The sequence below is a fragment of the Hypanus sabinus genome, chromosome 16 (assembly GCF_030144855.1).
Source record: "Hypanus sabinus isolate sHypSab1 chromosome 16, sHypSab1.hap1, whole genome shotgun sequence".
Taxonomy (NCBI): Eukaryota; Metazoa; Chordata; class Chondrichthyes; order Myliobatiformes; family Dasyatidae; genus Hypanus; species Hypanus sabinus.
The window spans coordinates 25626218-25651608 of NC_082721.1; the positions used below are offsets into that span (position 1 = coordinate 25626218).

General features: G+C 41.2%; 1 protein-coding gene and 1 long non-coding RNA gene across 5 annotated transcripts in view; one reads left to right on the forward strand and one right to left on the reverse strand.

The window, feature by feature from the left end:
* Positions 1 to 23092, forward strand: part of LOC132406116 (uncharacterized) — a 33204-nt gene extending 10112 nt beyond the window's left edge. The window contains exon 4 of the long non-coding RNA XR_009516065.1: positions 22741 to 23092. This is a non-coding gene — a long non-coding RNA (uncharacterized LOC132406116). The remainder of the gene's footprint in view (positions 1 to 22740) is intronic.
* The window catches only part of sin3b (SIN3 transcription regulator family member B), a 52137-nt gene that overhangs the window by 25795 nt on the left and 951 nt on the right, over positions 1 to 25391 (reverse strand). Inside the window, exons 1-8 of one of the 4 annotated variants that reach the window (XM_059991341.1) lie at positions 17566 to 17699; positions 17027 to 17132; positions 14385 to 14491; positions 13490 to 13649; positions 12051 to 12362; positions 7763 to 7915; positions 6113 to 6241; positions 1513 to 1602 (exon numbers count right to left, since the gene is read on the reverse strand). In XM_059991341.1, the coding sequence (XP_059847324.1) occupies positions 1513 to 1602; positions 6113 to 6241; positions 7763 to 7915; positions 12051 to 12362; positions 13490 to 13649; positions 14385 to 14491; positions 17027 to 17074 (999 nt within the window). In that variant the 5' untranslated portion in view covers positions 17075 to 17132; positions 17566 to 17699. Of the gene's footprint in view, positions 1 to 1512; positions 1603 to 6112; positions 6242 to 7762; positions 7916 to 12050; positions 12363 to 13489; positions 13650 to 14384; positions 14504 to 17026; positions 17133 to 17565; positions 17743 to 25391 lie in introns of those variants that run through there. The other 3 variants (XM_059991340.1, XM_059991339.1, XM_059991338.1) reach the window with 3 other exon arrangements.

The following is a 25391-nucleotide window of genomic DNA, read 5'->3' on the forward strand; positions in this document are numbered from 1 at the left end:
TGAAGCTGCTCACATTAGGTGCTTCTGTCCTGCTGAGCAACCTCACCAGTGGGTTTCAATTGTGAATCTGTGAAACCTCCAACACCATACCTATGCCAGAGCTACTACAGCTTCCATCATTTCCCCCCTTGTGTCCCCTAATAACTTTGATGCACTTCTTCGGGAGCTGTCAACTTCCTGTCAAGCTGCACTGTCCGTTGATGTTGCGGCTCAGACCTAGTTTCACCTAGGCTTATCGGGATGTTCTTGGGGAGTAGGTCAAGTTAGGATTTGGGTACAGAGCTGAGGGGGAGTTAGAGGTGAGGAGTAGTAGATGAAGAGTCTAGGCGGGAGTTGAATCTAGGTCAGTGGACTCCACAGTCAACCGTCAGTGATCCAGGAGGTTGAGTCATAGGCGATGAGGAGCCCAGTGTTCCCCAGGTCAATGACCAGTCCTGGGTCAGAGGTCCATGTCAGTCTGAAAGTATGCAAGTTGAGGCCCGAAGGTCAAATCTGGCGAAGTCTGAAAGTCAAAGCCGAAATCCAGAGCACATTGTGTCTACAGGTGGAAGCCTCAAGGTTGTAGACAAAAGGTAGAGTTCCGAAGGAGTCATGAGAGCCCAGGTCACTGCAGTCAGAGGCATGAAGGAGTCTCGAGAACCCAGGTCACTGCAGTCAGAGGCCTGTACAAGCCTGGAAGTCGAGGCCTAAAGGTCAAACCCATGATCAACAAGCCAAGGAGTGAAATCCAAAATAGAAGGCCTTATATCTATGAGTGTGAGAATCAGCGACAGGGATTGAAGGCTTGGAGTTGTCCTGGGGTTGGAAGCCATTCTATGTACGTGAGAGAGGGAGGGAGGTAACAGAACAGATGGAAAGGGGCTGGTTTTTTGCTGTTGCTATCTTGCTTCTTTTTTCTGTTGTTGCTAGTGTTGTTCTGTGGAAGACTGTGGGCATTCAATATCAGCGCTCAAATATGTGATGACATTACGGGCTACCCCCAGCATATCTTTAGGCATGCTGGCTGTTAACACAAACAACACATTTCACTGTTTTTCAATGAATATGTAATTAAGTTGATCAATTCAGATTTATTTTTGGCCATTGGTAAGTTTGCTCCCATTTTATGAAAAAGTTAATGGAATTTATTAAACCTTCTCAAACTCTTTTCAATAACCAAAAACGTCTTCAGTTCCTCTATTCCTGCTGCATAACTCAACTTTTCCAGCCCTTCTAACATTTTAATAAATCTCCTGTAGCAATTGCCACAATATAATATGACTGTAAAGTGTACTAACCAGAACTGCAGACAATGTTTCAGTTAAAATCTAACCTTGGTTTTGTAACAGTTCAGCAACCCCTCCTCTATTAATAAGCTCCAGAATTCAGAGGGTACCCTCTTATAAGAGCATCCTCAACATTTCCCACCACTTTTAAGAAGTGCTGAATATTCTTGGTCTCTTATTCCTGATCGCACTTTAAATAAATAATTCAGAATACCATCAAATGCACTCATGAATTTAGCAGACTCACTCTGTCAAAGAAGCTGAACTCTCGCAAGGTCCCATGTTTGCCCGCAGAAGCCAACGACCGGTCCTTCACACTCGACAACTTCAGCTTTTTCTGAAAAACATTTCAATAATGATGGAGTGTTGAGACAATCATCAGAATATTAAATAACCTCAAACTCTCAAACTAAGCAATGAACGACAGCACTTGGAGAGCTTACTCAACAGATCAAATGGAAACATTACGACCAAATCAAAATCAGAAACACCTGGATTATCCACATTAAAGTAGTCCACAAACTTGGTGCATTTAGGTTCTATGAGAATGTTTTTCCCCCCGAGTCATAATGCCTAGAACTAATCTTAGAATAAAGTAACTAACTACCTAAAACATACAACCAAATGATTACGAATGTTTGGAATTCTCCACTACCATTCCAACACCTCCAGTGGGTCTGTCGAGGGATAGTGATGGGAGTCTCGTCCATTGTCTGGAAAGCAGGATTTGAGAGTTCAATTGTCAGGTTTTTGCTCCACTAGTCAGTGGGCACCACAATAGTGCAGCTGTATGTGCTAAGCTATTACTGTGTGTGGCATCAAAGTTCAGAGTTAAGTCCCGGCATCCTCTAAGGAGTCTCTGTGGAATGTCTGGGTTTTTTTTCCCCCCAGGTCTTCTGGTTTCCTTCCACAGTCGAAAGATGGACTGGGTAGGTTAATGGGTCATTTTAAATTGTCCCATGATTAGGTTAGTGTTAAATTTGGAGTTGCAAGTAGTGCAGCTCAAAAGGACTATTCCACACTATACCTCTAAATATAAATAAATAAATCTCTCAATTTTGACACCGATCCTCAGACGCTTGTGAAGTGAACTTTGCAAGAGTGCCTTGGCTGGGAGCAACTTTGCCATATTGATTCAGTACTGAAGTTGATGCCAAGTGAACCCCCTGGCTTTATTCTTGCTCTGATAATGGAATAACTGATCAGCCACTTTAGAAGGCATTTAAGAGTCTACCTCTTTTTGTTTCAGAATTGAGGAGCTGATCAAAAGTCAACTAAACTGGTGGCTCTGGTATCACATATGTACCAGATGAGGATTTCCTTCCCAAAAGATATTGAACCTGATATGTTTTTAGAACAATCACAATAACTTAATGGCTACAAAACTGTAATCTTTTTTAAAAAAAAACAGAAGTTTGTATCACAGGAACAGGCCTATCAACCCTCAAGTCTACATCACAAATATGCCAAATGAATCTAATTTGCCTCTATTCCCTGCCTGTTCGTGTTCAGGCTCAATGCCTCAAATGTTACTAAGGTACCTGCTTCTTGTATCTCCCCTGGAAGTGCATCCCAGGCATCTATTACAGTGTGTAAAAAAATTGCCTTGCAAAATTCTTTTAAACTTTCCTTTGATCACCTTAAACTTAACCTCTTCCCACCATAGAGAACAGAATCTAATAACGCTATACCTCTCATTAATATACTTCTATCAGGTTGTCCGTTATCCTCCAAAGCGCCAGAAAAAACAAGACAAAAAAAGTTATCTCCTTATAACTAAAATACCCAAACCCTAGCAACATCCTGATGAACCTTTTCAGTACTCTTTCTAGAACCTATAGTATAGGAACCAGAACTCTAAATGTGGCCGCAGCAAGATTTACCAGCTTTTAGTTCAATGTCTCAACTGATGAAGGCAAGCATGAGGTACAACTTCTTTTCCACCCTATCCACTTACATTGTATTTTTAGGAAGTTAAGGACTCACACCCCAGGAGCCATCTGTGTTTCTCTGCTCCTAATGTTCCTGCCATTTAATGTACCCTCTTGCATTTAGCAATCCAAAATGTAACACGTTCCACCTGCCATTTCTCTGTTCAGGTTTCCAACTGATAACCTGTTGTATCCTCTGACAATTATTCTCACTATCCACAACGCCACCAATTTCTGTGTTGTCAGACCACTACGTACATTTTCATCAAAATCAGTATTATATATTACAAACAAACAATATATTACAACAATTACAAAAAGTCCTGGCTCTGATTCTTGTAGAACACCACCAATCACAGATTTTCCTCTGTCTTCTAGAACCAGTCCAATTTACCAACATGGATTCCATGTGAATTAATCATCTGGATCAGCCTACCACAAGTGACTTGGTCAAATGCTTTACTAAAGCCCATACTTTCCAAATCCATCGACCTGGCCCCATCAATCTTCTTTATCACTTCCTTAATCAAGTTTGTAAGACATGACCTCCTCTACACAAAGCCACGCTGACTGTCCCTAATAAGTCAAAGCTTTTCCTTGTGCAAATATATCCTATCCCTAAGAATCTTCTTCAATAGCTCCCTACCACTGATGCAAGGCTCATAGGCCTCTAACTCCCTGGTTTATATTTATTGCTCTTCATAAAGAGTAAACGCAATGGCTTCTGCCACCTCATGTGTGGCTAAAGAGGATTTAGCAAGCATCACACGCAAGAGGAGATATCAATCTCTGTTAAGATGCCAGTAATCACCTCTCTTGCTTTCCACCATCCTGGGATAAATATCACCAAGCCCTGGAGAGTTATCCACCTCGATCTTTTTCAAGATACCCATCCCCATTCCCCCCCCCCCACTTCATATTGTCAAGCCCTAGAATATCAACATAAACCTTCCTGATATCACTATTACCCATGCCATTCTCCTTGGTGAATGCCAATCTCAAATACGCATTAAAGACCTTGCAAATTCCCTCCTCCTTTCTTGCTACCTTCTTGTGCCTAATACATGTATGAAATGCTTGGGATTCTCCTTAATCCTAGGCACCAGATTTATTTAATTACTTGAATTTAAATACACTAGCTGCAATGAAGGAATTCACACTAATTTTTTCAATTAATTCTCAACTACTCCAACTGCTGATCCAATCACTTAATGCTTTGCTATTATACCCCATGTAGAACTAACTTATTCTTTGTCTAGGGGTCAATCCCTATTTATGGTTTTATATTGCTATATTTCTACACTATTCTTGGTTGGTACAACTGTAACCAAACCCGATTTCCCTCGGGATCAATAAAGTATGTCTGTCTGTCTGTAGTGACTGCCTGATGGGCAGTATAGAAGATTTCCTCTATCTAACCTCAGAATCAGGTTTATTATCTCTGGCATGTGATGTGAAATTGCAGCAGTTCAATGCAATACATAATATAGGAGAAAAAAAATAATAACTAAACAAGTAAAATCAATTATAGTATATGTATATTGAATAGATTTTAAAAATATGCAAGAAACAAAGACAGTATATTGTAGGCCTCCGTTAGTCTCAATAGACCGTGGATTTGTACCTTGGAAAGTTTCCAGGACGCAAGCCTGGGCAAGGTTTTTTTTTTGATGGAAGACCAGCAGTTGCCCAAGCTGCAAGACTCCCCTCTCCACACCACCGACGTTGTCCAAGGGAAGGACATTAGGACCCATGCAGCTTGGCACTGGTGTCGTCGCAGAGCGATGTGTGGTTAAGTGCCTTGCTCAAGGACACAAACGCGCAGCCTCAGCCAAGGCTCAAACTAGTGACCAAGTTGGCGCGTGGCCAAGTGGTTAAGGCATTCATCTAGTGATCTGAAGGTCACTAGTTCGAGCCTTGGCTGAGGCTGTGTGTGTGTCCTTGAGCAAGGCACGGTGTATTAAAAAATGTGAGGTAGTGTCCAAGGGTTCAATGTCCATTTAGGAATCGGAATCAGAAGGCAGAGGGGAAGAAACTGTTCATGAATCGCTGAGTGTGTGCCTTTAGACTTCTGTACCTCCTACCTGATGGTAAGTGAGAAAAGGAAATGCCCTAGGTGCCTGGAGGTCCTTAATAATAGACGCTACCTTTCTGAGACACCGCTCCTTGAAGATGTCCTGGGTACTTTCCAAGCTAGTGCCCAAGATGGAGCTAACTAGATTTACAACCCTCTTCAGCTACTTTTGGTCCTGCACAGTAGGCCCTCCATACCAGACAGTGATGCAGCCTGTCAGAATGCTCTCCATGGTAAATTTATAGAAGGTTTTGAGTGTATCTGTTGACATGCCAAATCTCTTCTGACTCCAGGAAAAGTAAAGCCGCTGTCTTACCTTCTTTATAACTACATTGATATGCTGGAACCAGGTTAGATCCTCAGAGATCTTGACACACAGGAACTTGAAGCTGCTCACTCTATTTACTTCTGATCCCTCTATGAGGATTGATATGTGTTCCTTCGTCTTACCCTTCCCAAAGTCCACAATCTGCTCTTTCATCTTTCTGGCATTGAGTGCCAGATTGTTATGCAGCACCACTACACTCCACTAGTTGGCATATCTCACTCCTGTACGCCCTCGCGTCACCACCTAAGATTCTACCAACAATGGTTGTATCGTCAGCAAACTTATAGATGGTATTTGAGCTATGCCTAGCCACACAGTTATGTGTATATAGAGAGCAGAGAAGTGGGCTAAGCACAGACCTGTCCTCTATCTGCCTGACTGTACTGTGGTGTAATTAATATCCCACAAATTGATTAGCTCAAGACAATGAGACACAAATTTTGGGCCCCCAACTACAATCATCAGGATGGCGATGAACAATAGTTCTCTAACTGTAAATACATGTATAGCTTACCTTGAGTGGAGGAGGCACTTGAGGCAGCAGCGTTGTTCGCAAACGCTTCTTGCTTTGCGAGTGTTTAGATCCATCGTCTTCATCGATCATTTTACTCTCGTCCTTTTCAGATGCAGCACTTCCAGTGAACTGAGAATTGAAATCTCAAACATTATGGCAATAGTTCCAAAACAAACAAGATATACAAAGTATGAAGCACAAACAATAAACTTCTGAATATCACCATCGCACTTCCTGGTATTCACAACCCATCATGGTAGAACAAAGTATAGTACAGAAAGACCCTTCAGCCCATCAAATGCCTCTTAAATGCTAACATATTTGCTTCTAACACCACCCTCGCCAACTATTTCCCAGCACCTACCATTCCCTATGCAAAAGTTTGCTTCACACATCTCCTTTAAACTTTCCACCCCTCATTTTAAACCTATGCTCCCCATGCCTCTCACAATTTTAAGGATCTAAAATAGGTAGCCACAATGCTTCAGAGACAGCAATCCAAATTTGTCCAACCTCTCTCTCATCTGCCACTCTCAGCCCAGCTCTGCGTCCTATCAATGTCATTGTGTGTATTTAAAGCAGAGTTTGAAAGGTTCTTGATTAGTAAGGGTGTCAATGATCACGGGGAGAAGGCAGGAGATTGAGATTGAGAGGAACAATCAATCAACCATCAAATAACAGAGCAGACGCAATGGCCTAATTCTGCTTCATTGGCTCTCCTTACAGCAATTACTCTCCAGTCTGGACAACATCCTGGTGAAACTCTCCAAAGTCTCCAATTTGTTCCCAAAGTGTTAACTGCACATAATTGTCTAAACTTGGCCTACCTGAAACTTTATATGGCTGCAAATGACTTGTCAACTTTTATACTCAATGGCTCAACCAAAAGTGGCAGAGCTACCATAATGTTTCTGTACCACAGTATGCATTTTTGTTGCCTCTATCAGGGACCAATGGACTTGCACCCCAGGATCTTCCTGTATATTAATCCTCCTAATTGCCTGCCATCTACTCTAAACTTTCCTCTTGCATTTGACTTCCACGGTTGGTAAGGGGATAATCACATGCTTTGAAAATCAACATTGTTACAGGAAAACACAACTCAGATGAAATAATTGAATTTCATCTCAAATGAGTCCACCTGTAATAATACGGCACTTCCTTCGTCTGACAAAGCTGGACTGCCTGGATTGCATGATAAAAGCACCTCGAGTGTGAATGAAATTCTCCAGGCAGGAGAATGGAATAGACAAGCCAGGATATGGTGGTGTTTGTGATGAACCCATTGTGCATCGACTTGCAAACTGAATCAATGAAATAGATTTTAGATTTAGATTTAAAATTAAGAATTAGATCAATGAAATAGACACCAATCAGGGCATTCAGGTAATCCAAACATGAAATTGTCTTCCTCATTCGAAAATAAACTACCACCGAACCACAGACAAAATTGACAGAATTTGCGGTGCAGCATTGTGACAGTTTGGAGGAAAGCATTTGGATTTAACACTAGAGCCTTATATGGTAAACTTATGGGTTGGATTTTTGACCCTGTAAAATGAATACCTATTTTCTAGAGAGATTTGTAAAGTTCTCAAGTGTAGTTATGATGGAGAGAGGTGGAGGGAGGCAGTGCGAATTGTGACATACCAGAGATCGTTTGGCATCTGGTAGAAATTGGCCAAACTCAGTCAACAGATCTTCCTGGCCTCGGAACAGGTTGGCCACCTTTGCAAAGACTTCATCTTCGGTCATGCCGCAGTAAGGTTTTCCCTTGGTGTCTTTGACAATGAGCTGTTCCTTCTAACAAAAGAGAAGGATGGGTGTTCATTAGGATACAAGAACAGGACTGGCACAGGCTACTGGTGGAGTTGCTTAAACACAAGTTTAAGTTTAAAAACAACTAAAAAACAAAAGCCCCAAGGAGGAAAAAGATAAAATATGAAGGTAAGCTAATCAATAATATCAAAATGGATACAAAAAGTTTTTTCAGATATATAAAAAGAGAGGCTAGAATAGATATCAGCCTGTTGGAAAATGATGCTGGAGAGGTAGTAATGGGGGAAAAAGAAATGGCAGACAAACTGAATGAGAATTTTGCATCAGTTTTCACTGTGGAAGACACTAGTTGGATACCAGAGGTGCGAGAATGTCAGGGGGTAGAAGTGAGTGTAGTTGCTATTACCAAGGAGAAGGTGCTTGGGAAGCTGAAAGGTCTGAAGGCAGATAAATCACCTGGACCAGATGGACTACACCCCAGGGTTCTGAAAGAGGTAGCTGAAGAGATTGTGGAAGTATGAGTAATGATCTTTCAGGAATCACTTTATTCTGGTATGATTTTGGAGAACTGGAAGACTGTAAATGTTAATCAAATCTTCAAGGGAGGGAGGCAGAAGAAAGGAAATTATAGGCCTTTTAGCCTGACCTTAGCAGTTGGGAAGATGTTGGAGTCGATCTTTAAGGATGTGTTTTGGAAGTACTTGGAGGAACATGAAATAGTCAGCATGGCTACCTTAAAGGAAAATCTTGCCTGACAAATCTGCAACACAGAAACAGGCTCTTTGGCCCATCTAGTCCTTGACAAATCATTAATCTGCCTAGTCTCACAACCTGCACCTGGACCACAGCCCTCCATACGCCACCCATCCATGTACCTACCCAAATTTTTCTTAAATGTTGATATCATTAGGTAATTATTCCTATTATTAAATTATTAATCATTAGCAATGATCTTTCAAGAATCAGTAGATCACAGCATCGTTCCAGAGGGCTGGAAATTTGCAAACATCACTCCTCTCTTCAAGAAGAAAGGGAGGCAAAAGAAAGGAAATTATAGGCCTGTTACTCTGACCTCAGTAGTTAGGAAGATTCTGGAGTCGATTGTTAAGGATGAAGTCCAGAGTACATAGAAGCACACGATAAAATAGGTCAAAGTCAACATGGCTTCCTTAAAAGAAAATCTTGCCTGACAAACCTGTTGTTCTTTGAGGGAATAACAGGCAGGATAGACAAAGGAGACTCAGTAGATGTTATGTACTTGGATTTCCAGCAGGCATTTGACAGGGTGCTGCACATGAGGCTGCTTAACAACAGCCCATGGTATTACAGAAAAGGTACCATAATGGATAGAAGACTGGCTGACTGGCAGGAGGCAAGGTACGAAGGGACTTGGGAGTCCCTAAAGACTGAATCAGTGGTGAGGAAAGCAAATGCAATGACAATGTTAGCATTCATTTCAAGAGGACTAGAATATAAAAGCAAGGATGTACTGCCGAGTCTTTATAAGGCATTGGTAAGGCTTCACTTTGAGTATTGTGTGCAATTTTAGGCCCTATATCTAAGAAAGGATATGCTGACATTGGAAAGGATTCAGACAAAGTTCTGAGGAGAATGATTCCAGAAATGAAAGGATTATCATATGAGGAGCATTTGATGGCTCTAGGTCTGTACTCAGTGGAACTTTGAAGAATGGGGGGGACCTCATCAAATGTTGAAAGGCCTAGATAGAGTGGACGTGAAGACGATGCTTCCTATAGTGGGGGAGTTTAGGACCAAAGGGCACAACCTCAGAATAGTGGAACACCCATTTAGAATGGAGATGAGGAGGAACTTTTTTAGCCAAAGGGTGGTAGAATTCGTTGCCACAGGCAGCTGTGGAGGCCAGGTCATCGGGTGCATTTAGGGAGGATGTTGACAGGTTCTTGATTTGTCAGTGCTTGAAATGTTATGGGGAGAAGGCAGGAGAACAGGGTTGAAGGGGACTCAAAGGGCCGAAAAGCCTAATTCTGCTCCCATGTCTTACAGACTTGTATTGACCTAATCAAAGCCTTTCATTACTTCAAAGCTTCAACATTCTCTACAGAAGAAATTATCCAGAGTCCCATTGGCATCTCCTTTATAAAACCATTAAAGTTCATGGCATGGAAAGACCAATTATCCATTTTGTCCAAACCAACCAAAAAAGAGCTAGTCAGATTAATTCTACATTCTATGTCTCAATAATCTTCACATGTGGCAAGAAAGTCTACCTTTCAGCCAAGAGTTTCAGACCTTTTCCCAGAAAACATTTTCTTCAACTCCTGCCAATCATTCAAACAACTAATTATTGTACAAATCCTTCCTGTTCACTCTGTAAAGACCCATTTTGATCTGGTAAAACTCAATTAAATTGTTTGATTTTTTTGGTCCCAAAATAAACAAAACCAATTTTCCCCCATAGCTAAAATTTTCCAGTCCAGCAAGCATCTTTGAAACCATGCACTTCTGAAAATAACCTCTGCAGGTTTCTAAAACTATCACATCCATCCTATCATGTGCAGATGCAAATTGCTCAAAGGCTGCTTTATTAATTTCTAGCATGACATCTCTTTTTATGTTTCAATCACAAAAACCAGGGAAACCATGCTTTCTTAAATACTAAATCTACCAGTCCTACCACCTTCAGGATCCATGTGTCTTCTTAATTACTATATCTAACCTTTTTGCCACCAAGATCTTTATAACTACTCTTTATAGTAACCTATTAAGTACACACTTGCTCAATTGACCTCCGAATCCAGATTACCTCATATTTCTGATTGAAGTCCTTGTGTTTGTTTGTGACACAATTCTTAATTACCCACTTAATTCTTCAACCAATGTACAACTTCCTTCCTCTCCCAAGCACACTGCTAATTCTAATATTGTATGCAAACTTATATTCCCTATTTTTCCCCTAAACATTGACATGTACCAGAGAAAGGATGGAAACGAGTTGGTGAATCATCCAAGACCTACAGCTACATGCAAGGTGAAACAAACATCTGACATGGTAGTTACAACAGTAGGTAAGAACCTACATTTAGTTCTGCTCTTCACTTACAACTCCAGTGCCAGCGTTAGCTTCATACTGAGGTTCCAATGATTTTAAATAACTTCAGTTAAAACTTAAAATTAAGAAAACATGCCACATTTATTTGAATAAATGCAATCATGTGTGATGTTTCTGAGGAGAAAACCAATTGCTACTTTCATTAAAATACTAAACCAGATTTCAGATTTTTTTTTAAAACATCAGAAACATGGTTGATTGCTTTCCTTTATGAAAACAAGATATAGACAAAATAGGCTTCTTGCCACGGAATGATATGAGCTCAGTATAAGCTCCAGGATTCCAAGATTTGCTCAATCCTTCTATCAGTTCCAAGCACTTATAATCTAACAAATATTAATATCACTTGCTCATCCTTTCCATCTGTTTCTGCTTCATGTAGTTTCAATAAGATAAGCCTCACTTCTACACCTGTTAACTTCTCTTTGGAAGTTCTGTGCTGACTGAGATGTTGCCCATCACCCCATATGCACAACACCTACCTACTTACAGAACATCTTACAGACCGCTTACTGCGGAAAGAATAGGGTCTGCAGGAAATCCAAAGCATGTGCTTAGTTTTCTTGCTAAATGAACACGAAGTCGTCAAAAACTCTGCTGCCCATGTCCCAGCTTGTGCCTGTGCTGGCTAACTTACAAAGGCCATTATTTAAAGAACATCTCATTTTTTTAAATCCCCGACTTTGTTTTCAGATCCCACTCTGGTCTCCCCTCATCTCTACAATTTCCTCTTCCTCCAGTCCATAACCTTCTGAAATATCCAGTCCACCCTCCAATTCTGCCCTCTTAAATATCATTCAACTTAATTGAACCACCACTTTCAATGCTTTCTGCAATCAAGACCAAAAGGTTTGTAAAACTCTTCCTCACCCTGCTTATCTCTTTCCTTGATTATGATCGTCTCTAAATCAACAATCTGTCAGAACTTTTTCATCACCTATCCCAGTATCCTTTAATAACATGATCCTTGATAACCTTCTTGTGAACATTCGGATTTTTAATATCTAAAGGGGATACACAAATAAAAGCTGTACTGAAGAATCCCCGAGTTAGTTAAAATGGTTTTACCTGGTAGGTGTGTAGAATCTCCAAAAAGGACTTGTAAACCTCCGGACGTTCCAAGTAACGGTTTTTGATTTTATTCACATAACTAATTGCGTTGTCAAACTCCACGGGGTGTGGATCATTGGATGTCAGCTCGTCATGGTGATCCAGCAAACGTGGAGTGGAGTCTTCGCGGATTGAACGGCGGTCTGTGTGCTCGTCCTTGTGGCCCACCAGAGGGCTCTGGGTTGGAGAAGGATCGGCACGGGCAGCGGGAGCTACGGCGGCATTGGTGGGAGCGGCAGATGCACGCTCGTGTGCTGCCTCAGACAGCACCTGTGGAAGAGTGGAAGGAAGGAATCAGACTACTGAGTCAGGATGCCATTACAGAGCCACATTAAGCCCAGGACTATCTAGATATAGCATACAACACAGCATTAATAGAGACTCAGCTATGGGAGAATATAACCAATGTTCCCTCTAAGGTGTGCGCGCTCTTTTGCTACTAGAACACAAAGGAATTTAAACTGGACAAAGAAGTTGGTCACACTCTACCTTATTGGCATGTTACGTATACTTCATGATCACACACAATCACATTTCTTTTTGTGGTGATGGCATTGACAATGTGGAATTTGTGACAATTTGTTTGCAGATTTTAGAATTAGGTTATTTATACTGTTTTTATTGAAGAAATTATTGATTTACTATGTTGAATTCCAAAGACGCAAGGACAGTGAAGCGCAAAATAACTACTAGATCATTTAAAGTGGAATAGCCTGATGAAACAATACCAACTGCAACACCAAAAGCTCATGAAGCCAGGAACGTGCAGCTATGAGAAATATTAATGTTCAACACAGAAACTGGTGTTACCTGCGTGTATTGTCGTGTTGCAAAAATTGCTGGAGAATTTACAAGTGGGAAGAGTGGAATGATATTCAGAAACTTGACTTTTTGAAGCATTATTTAGCAAGCAAATCACACATGAATGCTGTGCAAAAGCTCAGGCAAGAAAATCCTTCATTACCCGCTATAAGTCTACCACCTACGTTCTGCAAGAGTGCCCATGAACGAGAGTGAAATTAATCAAACTCAGAGATCATAGTTCTTATTGACCATTATTTTATTTCTAATAAGCGATAATCTACAAACTGGACTTGGGAGTTTATTATCCTGAGAGTAGCTTTGGGTTTAATTCCACTTAAAAATTCAGTGCGCACATGCTGGGCAAAACATGGCACAGCACAAGCTTTTTGCACATACTGACCATTACAAATTAGAGGGAACATTGATTACAACCTTTCAGAAAGAAGCAGCCACAAAAGGTCAACAATGAAGAGGCAAACAGCAGAAGCCTCTGGTTCCAACCCCTACATCTATTTAATGGATTTAATTACAAAATGTTACCGTGGACACGGACAGCTCTGCTGGGGACCACAGGCAACGGCCAATGCACTCACCTGAGTCTCAGCAGGGGTGGGTCCATGCACACTCACTGCCTTGTTCTTCTGAATCTCTATTCTATATCCGGGTGGCAGGAAGGCATTGAATCCCAGAATTAGGTCGGGATGTCCTTGGAAGAGCCGGGAAACCCTGTTAATTACACCAGGAGTGTCGATGCTGCAATCCAGAACAAGAAATATTTGGTAATGAAAATCTCACATGTTAAAGTACTACAAACCCCCTCACAGTACAAGTGCAATAACTCCATCAGTTTTCCAAAATGATCAGTTTTGTTCCCCGACACTAAACACTTGGGGTTCAACTATCTATTCAATCAAACTGTAAGCCAGACTGGAGAGAGAAATAGAGCCATGGTACTGTGTGATTTAGGCGGATAAGAAATGACTGACATCGCATTAGCAATACAGCAGCAAGTGGCTGTGTTTTGGCCTCTTAACCCAGTTTCATAACTCAAATGACTTCTAACTGTTCATTACCTTCCTTCCTTCTCCTAGCTTTCATTCTATATCTCTTGGTAACCCAATTCTAAAAGAAGTTGCCAGCACCACTTCTGAAAGCTGCAATTGATCTCCAGAACACACAGCTTTCTGTGGGGCCAGAACCCTTGATTCCATACCCTTTGTTTCTCCCCACCATCAACTGGAACAGCCAAGCTCAAATTTTTAGACTAGATTCCTTGTATTAAAAACATCATTCATCATATTTGTGTTATAGCACACATCATAAAAGGACTTAATAATTGAGCCAACATTGTTACTCAGCAACTTTTTCAAATCTCCTGAATTCCCAACACATTAAATGAACGAGTTGAACAATGAGTAGATGAGACAGCAGTGGCTCAAATTGTGCCCAACAGTTTGAGCTGGCAATGCTCTGAGGTTGCCTGCATACCTTTGAGATTTAAATTCCTTCATGATGTCAAGGAACTCATTGTAAACGGCCGGGTTGTTCCCAAACTGCATCTTAACCTGGTCCAGGTATGACAAGGCATCTTCCACCTGAAAAGCACACTAATAACGTATGAGGTTGTATTAACAGGACTATTCTGTAGAAAACAGAGCACAACATTTTCTGCTTGTTCAAACCCCTTGCTAATGTCATATTTAGAAATTGCAACCCATCAGATTGGCTAAAACTGAGCTTTAAATATTACAATGAGAAACCTGGTCCTAATACTGTAGGAATAAGAAGACAATGGGCAAGCTATTGACGATGATAGATTATTTCAATTTGGGTTATACAGGGACAGGTCTTCACTGGGTATTATAACTTCTTGTGGATCATGGATCTGCAGTAAATGCAGACTGAATTCATATAGAAGGTTCGCTGCTGGGAAAGACGGACATTATTAAATTAAATGATAAAATATCTTAAATGTTTTAAAAAGTAATAAGGGCTTGTTTAGATGTCATCTTAGCTCAAGGAGGTGAGAGAACAACTGTGCAAAATTTGCCCTCTAATTGGCCTGGATTTTATGGTCCAGCTACCCTGACAATCTAAGGATCTGACAAGATTACCTAACTACTCAGTCAACTAAGGCTATACAAGTCATGATGGTGTTGCTACCATAACTTGAAAACAATTAGGCAGTCTTTTCTTACATGAAACCTGCAGCATGGCAAAAACTTAAAAAACTCAAACACACCTCACGCCTAAATGCATTCACAAATGAATATGTACGCAAACGTGGGTAGACATGCATGCTCATGAACGCATGAATTCTATTTAAATATTCTCCAATTCTGTGATGCAATTTTTTCAAATCCTGTGTGGACAAGGTATAGGAAACGTTATCTCCAGGGATCTTCTGAGAACAGACTTAGAAGCATAGTCCTGGTTAAACTGCAAGGCCCCTTTCAGCAAGTAATGCACTTGCATAGTGCACATTGGCCCTTCTGTACTTATGCTAGTGCTCACCATATTACTCACCAACTTCCCCCAAGGGACGTGACCACGTCTGAGAAATATTCAGTTTACAGTAATATTAATAAGTAGTGGCAAAAGTAGATCAACGTTTACCTAGAAGGCAAGGTAACCACAACCCACAGTCCCCGATGATCCTGTTATTTCAGTCTCTGAGGCCGACACGTGAGCAGCCTTCAGGAGGGTGATCCCACAAAAAGCATCCAGCCTCCTATACTAAAGCCCTGTGCCAATCACCTGGCTGGAGTGTTCACTGAGATCTCACTACAGCAGTCTGAGCTATGGAGTCACTTTCAGGGACTCTTCATCTCAGGTTCCTGATATTTATTGCTTATTATTAATTCTTTCTTTTTTGTACTTGCAAAGTTTGTTAACTTTTGCACACAGGTTGAATGTTCAACTTGGCGCAGTCTTTCATGGATTCTATATGGATATAATTCTATTACGGATTTATTGAGTAAGCCTGCAAGAGAATGGATCTCAGGGTTGACATATGTGTACTTAGATAATAAATTTACTTTGGACCATTCAAGCATGTCTTTCCTTCAGTTTGGCTGCCCTGTCCATGTGATTCCCATCTTGATCCACCTGACCCAACTCCAGTCATATTATCAGCTAAAATAAGTTGGAGGATGTGGAGGAGGACAGTGTCTAGCAAAAACTTCAGTTGGAAATAATCTGCAAGAGGTTCAACACACAGCCAATCAGCAATGAGATTTCCTCCCCACATCACCACTGAGGTTCCGAAATGACGTCTGATCAGCGGACTGAAAGATATACAAAGGCCAAGCATTTGGAGGACAAACCACAATCAACTGAACATGTCTCCTTGCATGGCGACGAAACACTTGCCAGTAAATTGCCAAAATTGGAGAACAACTCCACCCAATTAAAATCTTCAATGGTTTGAAGAATGTGACATATTGCCTAGATGTTATACGGAGCATAGAAATTTTAAAGCTCAGTCTTAGTTGTGACAATGAATACCAAAAGATGCTTGAGCTAAGAGTCAACTGCTGTAAGCAACACATCCTGGGGCTGTTGCACAGAGACTCTGGCAAAAACCTGAGCCATACAGTGTACAGGTCCAACATAATCTCACACTCCTCCCTGTGAAATACTATTCTCTGCTCTATAATTTCAAGGGCTGGTGGTTAGACACCCTTTCTTATTGGAGTGGGCAATGCACACCACTTTTATGGTGCAAATGCCACTTGCCAGTTTTAGCCCAAGTCTAAATGTCCTCTAGTGTGGACTGGTTCACTTGCTAAGAAGTTGTGAATGGAACTGAACATTGTGAAATCATTAAAGAGCATTCCTTTTCTGACTTTGCACTGGAAGGAATGCACCAGTGAAGGTGCAGAAGAGAGTTGGGCCAAGGACAAACTCCCAAAAATGTCCTGAGTTTTAGGTGATTGACCTCTAACAAACACAGATGCCTTTCTTTCTGCATGGTGAACTATTTCTCTTTGATGACCCCAGACTTCACAGTTTTACCAGAGCTCCTAAATGCCTCAAGCCCAGAATTCAGTTCTTTGGTCCCCATTTGTATCAGTGAGGTCTGGAACCACTGGGCATCAGTGAGCACGATATTATCAAGTGAGTCCTACTTGTTTGTACAATTTTTCATCTTTTGCACAGATTGATTGCTTGTCCATCCTGTTGGGTGCAGTCGGTCATTGAGTCTACTGTGTTTCTTCTACTTACTGTGAATGCCTGCAAGAAATTGAATCTCAGGGTTGTATATGGTGACAAATGTGTACTTTGATAATAAATTTACTTTATACTTCGCTAGAGCTGTCAAAATCTTTCATCATTTTGCTGATTATTAAGATTTGATAATTAGCCAGGTTAAATTTGTCCAACTTTTTGTGAAGAGAGAAAAAAAATGCAAGCTATTATTCACATCTCAAGGTGAGATGTAAATGCTCTGGTACAGCTTGTTCATAGCCAAAGCTTATTTTCCAGCAAGAGTCTTCAAAATGACAGCTGGAATACAAGCTAAAGCAACGCACACAAAATGCTGGAGGAACTCCAGCAGGTCAGGCAGTATCTATGGAAATGAATCGATAGTCATTGTTTCGGGCTGAGACCCTTCTTCTGTCAAAATCACGTTGGGTGTACAGATGGTTCCTCGAATCAGTCTTACCTTGAGCCTCTGGAACTGTTGTTGCTGCGTCTGTTTCTGCACTGCAAAAGTCTGAGCCTGGATCTGATGGTTCATCTGCTGAAGGTGGGCCTGAATCTTGGCCATAGTCTCCCCTCCGCAACGATGTACCTGGGACGGTGCAGGTTCCAAGTCTAAGCCTTGGGTCACCCCAGGCATCTGGTAGCAAAAGGATAAAAAAAAAATAAGCCTTTGATTCAAAGAGTGCTGGGGATAAAAAGGAGAATAATCGGGAGTAAAGGCTGCTGTCCGAGGAACATGATACCACATCTCTAGGATGTTTTCAGCTTTTTTCATTAGGAATTTTTTCATTAGACCATAAGAATTAGGAGCAGAATTATGACATTCATCTCATCAAGTTTGACTCTGCCATTTCATCATGTCTGATTTATTATCTCTCTCAACCCCATTCTCCTCATAACCTTGACACCCTGACTAACCAAGAACCTTACAAACTCCTCTTTAAGTACATCCAATGACTTGGCCTCCACAACCTTCTGTGAGAATGAATGCCACAGATCCACCACCTTTTGCCTAAAGAAAATGTTTCTGAGGGTATGCCCTCTGGTCCTAGATTCATCCACTGTAAAAAACATACTCTCCACATCCACTCTATCCAGGCCTTTCAATATTCAATAAGTTTGAATGAGATTCCCCACCCCCACCCTCATTCTTCTAAACTCCAGTGAGTACAGGCCCAGAGCCATTAAGCACTCCTCATATGTTCACTCCTTTATTCCCTGAATCATTCTTGTGAATCTCTCCGGACCCTCTTCAATGCCAACACAACTTTTCTTAGATAAGGGGCCCAACACTACTCACAAAATTCCAAGTGTGGTGGTCTGACCAACGCCTTATAAAGTCCCACCATCATCCCCTTGCTCTTCAAAATGAATGGTAACATTGCATTGGCCTTCCTTATCACTGACTCGACCTGCAAGTTAATCTTTCGGGAACCCCGCACAATAGCTCCCAAATCCCTTTGCAATTCTGATTTTGAAATTTTCTCCTCTTTTAGAAAATAATCTAGGCCTTTATTCCTTCTCCCAAAATGCATGACCACACACTTCCTGACACTGTATTCCATCTGCCACTTCCTTGCCCATTCTCGTAAACCGTCTAAAACCTCTGCAGCTTCTGTTTACTCAACACCACCTGCCCTTCTATCTATCTTTGTATCATCACAAACTTGGCCACAAGATCATCCATTCCGTCATCCAAATCACTGACATATAAAGTGAAGAGTAGTCGTCCCAATTATCGACTCCAGCGGAACACCACTTGTCACCGGCAGCCAAATAGAACAGGTCCCCTTTATTCCAATTCTTTTCCTCCTTCCAGTCAACCAACCTTCTATCCATGCTAATATCTTCCCTGTAATACCATGGGCTCTTATCTTGTTGAGAAGCTTTATGTGCTGCACCTTGACAAAGACCTTCTGAAAATCCAAGTAAACAACTTCCACTGACTCTCCTTTGTCTATCCTGCCTGTTATTTGCTCAAAGAATTTCAACAGATTTGTCAAGAAAGATTTCTCCTTAATGAAACTATGCTAACTTTGGCCTACTTTAACATGCTTCTCCAAGGACCCCAAAACCTCATCCTTAATAATGGACTCAACGTCTTCCCAACCGCTGAAGCCAGGCTAACTGGTTATAATTTCCTTTTTTCTCATTCTCTCACTTAAAGAGTGGAATGACATCTGCAATTTTACAGCCCTTAATCAGCACAATGTTCTACCTTCTGAGCTAGACTGCCAAGTTCTTTTCCCACTTCACAGACCTGAGCACACCACCTGGGTTGACAATTCTGAGGAGACATCCATTGGCAGTGACACTGCCTTTCAAATAGTGGATGCAAAGAGCTCCACACCACCATTTTGAAGAACAAGGTTTTACCCCACAGCATGTCAGCCAATATCCAAATAAATGACATTTTAAAAACAGGTTATTTTCCAATCACTGATTTGAGAATTCTCTGTGCTAACGGCTTTGCTATTACATAACAACTATACTTCAGAAACTAAATTTTAAACACTTTGAGACACACTGAAAAGGGTGAAAATAGATGTTACCCAGTACCAGCTTATTTGTTCTTTTTCTCATGGATGTTGGGCACTTAACAACAGCATTATTTAATGTCCATTACTAATTGCTCAAGAAGCTGGTTTAGAACTGCCTTTATAAACCACTAAAGGCTTTGAAGTGAATGAACTTGCATATTGCTCTTACAGTGGGGGTTTCATGATTTTGGCCTGGTGACGACGAAGGTCCTCCAAGAGAATCATAACCGCACCGTTGGGTTTGGAGGCTTGCGTGCCTCAATGACCCAGAGAGCTATGTTGGCTGGAGTCAGGGCCTTGTGCTTTGGCCATGCCAAACAGGTCAAAGAGAAGAGGCCAAACTAAGAGTGGATCACACATCCTCCAGTTTTGGGGGCTCAGCTCAGGGCTAACAACCCTCAATGTAAAAAAAATATGGAAACAGCAATGAAGAATCCTACTATACCTGTGTGCGACCATATAGTCAGACAGAAATGGAGGATCTTCATTGCTGCCCTAAATGCCAGCGGCGTAAAGGGCAGTAAGTAAAATAAATGATGAAGGAACCATCACAGAAGCTTTATCAAATTGTTGCAGTGTGTTTGGTACACCGTACACAGTGAAGTTACTGTATACATTGCTAAAGGAAGTTCAGGATGATGGGGATACAAGTGAAAAAGGCTGGTTTATCCTCAACAGTGATAGGCACCTTCATCAGTTAAGTCGCTGCATGCTGGGAGAGCATTCTTACATGTGTCTTACTCCCTTGCCGCTAACACAAAGAACTGGAAAGTAAGCAGAAACACGCGATACAGTATATGGAGCTTTGGACCTGCATTTGGAGCCAGAGATTGCCAGGCTGGTCCAGCAATATTTCAGTTCAAAGGTGATCACAACCATTATGTTGGAATATTAACGGTGGGGGATTTAGCTGTGGTCCTGACTTTGAATCCTTGTGGAGGTCATTTGAATATTGTCTTGTTAGATTTGGTTACTTTTTACCACATGTGCTGTGGCATCAATGTCACTTGCCAGTTTTTAGCCCAATCCTAAATGCTGTCGGGCTCATATTGCTTCCGGGCATTGTCTGCCTAGTTACCAGAGAAGAAATAATGTGCAATCCTCAGCAAATACGTATCACAATAATCCCTGGGAGTTCAGCGCAGACACCGAGTGCGCAGTCAATCAAATGTCCAGGCTCAGTGCCAATTTAGCAATCAAACCTGAAACTTTCCCACTCTGTGGGGAACATGCCTAGCCACACCAAGGACAGTAAGAAGCTGGGTGGCCGAGGGCATGCAGGGGTGGAGCAAGACATCCCAAAAAACATCTGAAATCACGAGAAAGAAAGCACTTAATCTTGCTCTGAAGAAAACCATGTGAGAGCCATTCTGTACATGGAATAATTTACAGAGGAAGCATTCAGTCCCTCTACGGCTCAGCACACCTGCTCTTACTCTCTTTTGATAAATTGAGATGACAAAATCCTATCAATAGTGAAAGGAGCTCAGCAGGTTAGACAACATGGTGGAAAGCTGATGACTTTACATTGGAAAGGTTAGATATAAATTGGGTCAAAATTCAGAGAACAGAGAGCACGAAGCAAGGAGAGGAAGTGGAAAGCAAGAATGACCATACAGCAACAGACTTAATCCAACCAATCATCCATCCCAACATATCAGTCCTTAACTCCATAGCCTCATCAGTACCGCAACCAAATATTAAAATAACACATTTGCACTTCTAAACAAAAGAGCCATCTCCACTTATACTGCCATCAGTATACAGGCAGATATACTGATTCAACCATGTTAAATATTGCACAGTAGAGATGATAAATGCATCTGCACCATCTGCATTTTGATTTCCAGAAAGAGTTTTTAATCCAGGACAGCGTCTTAAGTTGTAGCTAATTTTTAATTCACACTCGAGCTTAGCTTTTATTTTATTGAAAACCTGCTCCATAGATGAACACTTCATTACTGGCCCAGAGTCTCACCCACCTTGCACTTCATCTGGATTTGAACAAGTCGGATTTCTAAGGCTGGAGATCCACACAAACAGGAAGAATTTCCCACATACAATAGAGAGTCAGCATGAAATCCCAACACCATTTTCCAGCCTCAGATGCTCCCACTTACAGCCATGGGCAGCCCAATGTTTGAGAGACTTTGCTCTTGTGGTAGCCAAGGATTATTTCATAATCTAAGATTCCACATTTACAAGCATTCCGAGATTAGTGTGAAAAGACTTGCAGAAAACTAAAATTATACCTAGTGTCCATGCATTTAGAGACCTTTCTGCTTAACACTGGGCCATTTCTGTAACAATGGCTGAAGTATCCACAGTCTACAAGGTACACAGCAGCAATTTCCCAACATTTCTTAGATGGTACCTCTCTATATCATTCCATTATCAAAGTCAAAATCCTTGGTTTTTAAAGACAAAAGCTCTGTAGAATAGCCACACCACAATAACAGACTCAATAACAGAAATGCTGGGACAGCCCAGTCAGTCAAGCAGCATCGGTGGAAAGAAAACTCAGTTAATGCTTTGGGTTGAAGATCCTTCATCAGAACTAAGAAAGGATGAATGCAATTTGGTCGAAGTAGAACACTGTGACTCGAGCGACTCAAACCAGCTCACAAACATCCCCTTTAATTAATTAGGTTGGCCAACAAACGGCAATTCTGTGAGATACAATATGGATTCAAAAAGTAAAGGTCGCGTTTGGCCAATCTCATGGAAGTCTTCCATGAAAGACCTTTGATAATATAAAATACAATAGTTAATGCCCAGAGTCACAGGACAGGTAGCAGAATGGCTTCTAAAGACAAAAATAAACAACATTTAGGGTGGTGAAAGAAAGGTGAGAGGTGGAAAACGGAAGTAGTTCGCAGAATGATTTATAAAACTAACCAGTCTTAGAAGTCATTAATATGATCATGTGTCCATATTGGCAGTTATAGTTAGTTTAAACGACGACTGTAGCTAAATATAGATAAACTTCAAAAGAGGTTTCTGCAAGACAGCACAATCAGTTAAGAAATGCTCCTTGTCTGCTCTAGATGGAGTCTAAACAAGACACTGAATCTCGATTTCCTTTTGTATTCCAGAGATTAAGTCGCTCAGGGCAGGTAATCTTGCAGTGGGGAGCATCTTTCTATCCTGCAGCCTGCCTATCGGTTGTGACCAGAGGACCATGGAGCAAATTTCCCCAATGACTTCTTGAAACAGCTGTCCCATCCTTAAGATCCACCCAACCTTTCGTCCTGATTCAGCCCAGTCCTTTAACCACAAATCAGCTTGGATAACCATGTTTGTGTGTCTCTTCGTATCTACTTTCCAAAAGTGTCTTGTTTAATTGTATACTGACCTTCCACAGTGGTCCATCCAAATGTCAGCTCCTCATACTTCTCCACACTGAATTCATGCAGATTACCAAAAATACCAACAAATTAAACTCAAATTCACTCCACAATCATGAACTATTTGTGAAACAACCCTTCCATAAAAAAATACATTTACGACACTTGTTTTACAGTTTGCCTCTGTATTTGGTGTCTGTGACAGCGTGAAGTTTCTACCAGTACAAGTGTAAGCTGACTGCAGATTATAAGCAGCATCACACCATCACGCCTAAAATCATTTATGTGCTCGAGTTTTCCAAATCTATTTAAGCAATTTGGAGATTCATTTCACCCAGATCAGACTAAGGAACTAAACCACCAAGCCTCATCAGGTGCAAATGTGCTGCCTCGGGAGGCCTCCTCAAATCCTGTTCCCTCTCACAGCCGAAGGCAATTTGTTTTTAAAACTCTGCATAGCAAACATATTTAATTTATTAAGAAACAAATGAATTTACACAAATTGAACTAATGAAATGTATGGCATTATTTTTCTATAACATCAGGTGATTGCAAATGAGAAGAAATTGTCACTATTAGTAAAAGCACTTTTGGTGACAAACTCAAATAGGTATTTATATATACTATACTCAGGTATAGATAGCAGGGTAGAGGTATGTCCCTACCAAAGGAAGTGCAAGGCCTCCTTCCCTCTGCTAGCTTGCAGGTCATCCTTGGGCAAGGTATAGCACCTGCTTAGCAACTCCATCCCTCACCCAATCACGGTCACATGAAACCATGGAGCGGGTGGTGGATGGCCATATGAGCAGCTGGTGCATATCACAAGTTCTGGTTATGTGACCACCAACATCAGGCAGACAATCTCTGCAGAGCATTGATAATGGCTGGGGTCACCCAATTTGTAAAGACCCTGCCCGGAAGGAGCAATGGCAATCTACTTCTGTAGAAAACCTTGCCAAAAACAACCATGGCCATAGAACCATAGAACATTACAGCACAGAAACAGGCCCTTCGGCCCTTCTTGGCTGTGCCAAACCATTTCTCTGCCTAGTCCCACTGACCTGCACCTGGGCCATATCCCTCCAAACCCCTCTCCTCTATATACCTGTCCAAGTTTCTCTTAAATGTCAAAAGTGAGCCCATATTCACCACTTCAACTGGCAGCTCATTCCACACTCCCACCACTCTCTGTGTGAAGAAGCCCCTCCTAATGTTCCCTTTAAACTTTTCCCCCTTCACCCTTAACCCATGTCCTCTGGGTTTTTTCTCCCCTAGGCTCAGTGGAAAAAGCCGGCTTGCATTCACTCTATCTATACCCATCATAATTTTATATACCTCTATCAAACCTCCCCTCATTCTTCTATGCTCCAGGGAATAAAGTCCTAATCTATTCAACCTTTCTCTGTCACTCAGCTTCTCAAGCCCCAGCAACATTCTTGTAAACCTTCTCTGCACTCTTTCAACTTTATTAATATCCTTCCTGTAATTCGGTGACCAAAACTGCATACAATACTCCAAATTCAACCTCACCAATCTCTTAGGTACTAGGTCATGGAAAGACCATGATTGTCTACATAATACGACACTGCACAAAACAAATGAACTTGGGTATATCGATAAAACTGCAGCATTACTGATCTTAAATACATTAAGGCATGTGACAGCTAAATTATAAACAAATTCGGTCCAACTATGCCAGTTCATTAAAGAAACTGTTACCCAACCAGTACAATTTCTTAAATAAATGGGCTTATATCAGTGCGGATGACACACTGAGCAATGAGGAATTCCTATGTTAAGGGAGGTCAGAATACAAGCTGCAGCAATAAAGTCACAGGACAGAAAGAAGAGAAAGCATAAATAAAAATGTCATTATTGCCTTGATTAATTCCAAGACCAAGGAGTCTAAAATATTCAATGTTCCCCACAGTCTCTCACCAAAACTGTTAATACCGAAAATAACATCAGAAACTTATTCTTTCATTTCTTAGAGGGAAACAGCTCAGTACTGTACTAGGTGCAAGAGCAAGTCGCCACCAAGCAGAATATCTAAATTAGAATTTTCTCGATCAGACTGGCTCCAAACAATTTATTATAGTCAACAGCAGGACTTTGGATTGAATGAAATGACATCCTCCCATACAATATAGCAGGTCTCATTCAGATACTAACATTCATTTCATTTTCAGCAATTAGTGGGTGTGGACATTAAAATCAGATCTAACACACAGGACATTCATAATCAAGCTGTAAGTTCTTTTAACTCAGTTCAGTATCTGTGAAACTTTAGAAAGGGAACAAGAAATCAACCCCACTAATTCCACTAAAGCTTTACTGGCCGGATAATCATTGATTGCTGTAAAATCAATGATCAGTTGAATAAAAGACAGCAATTCACG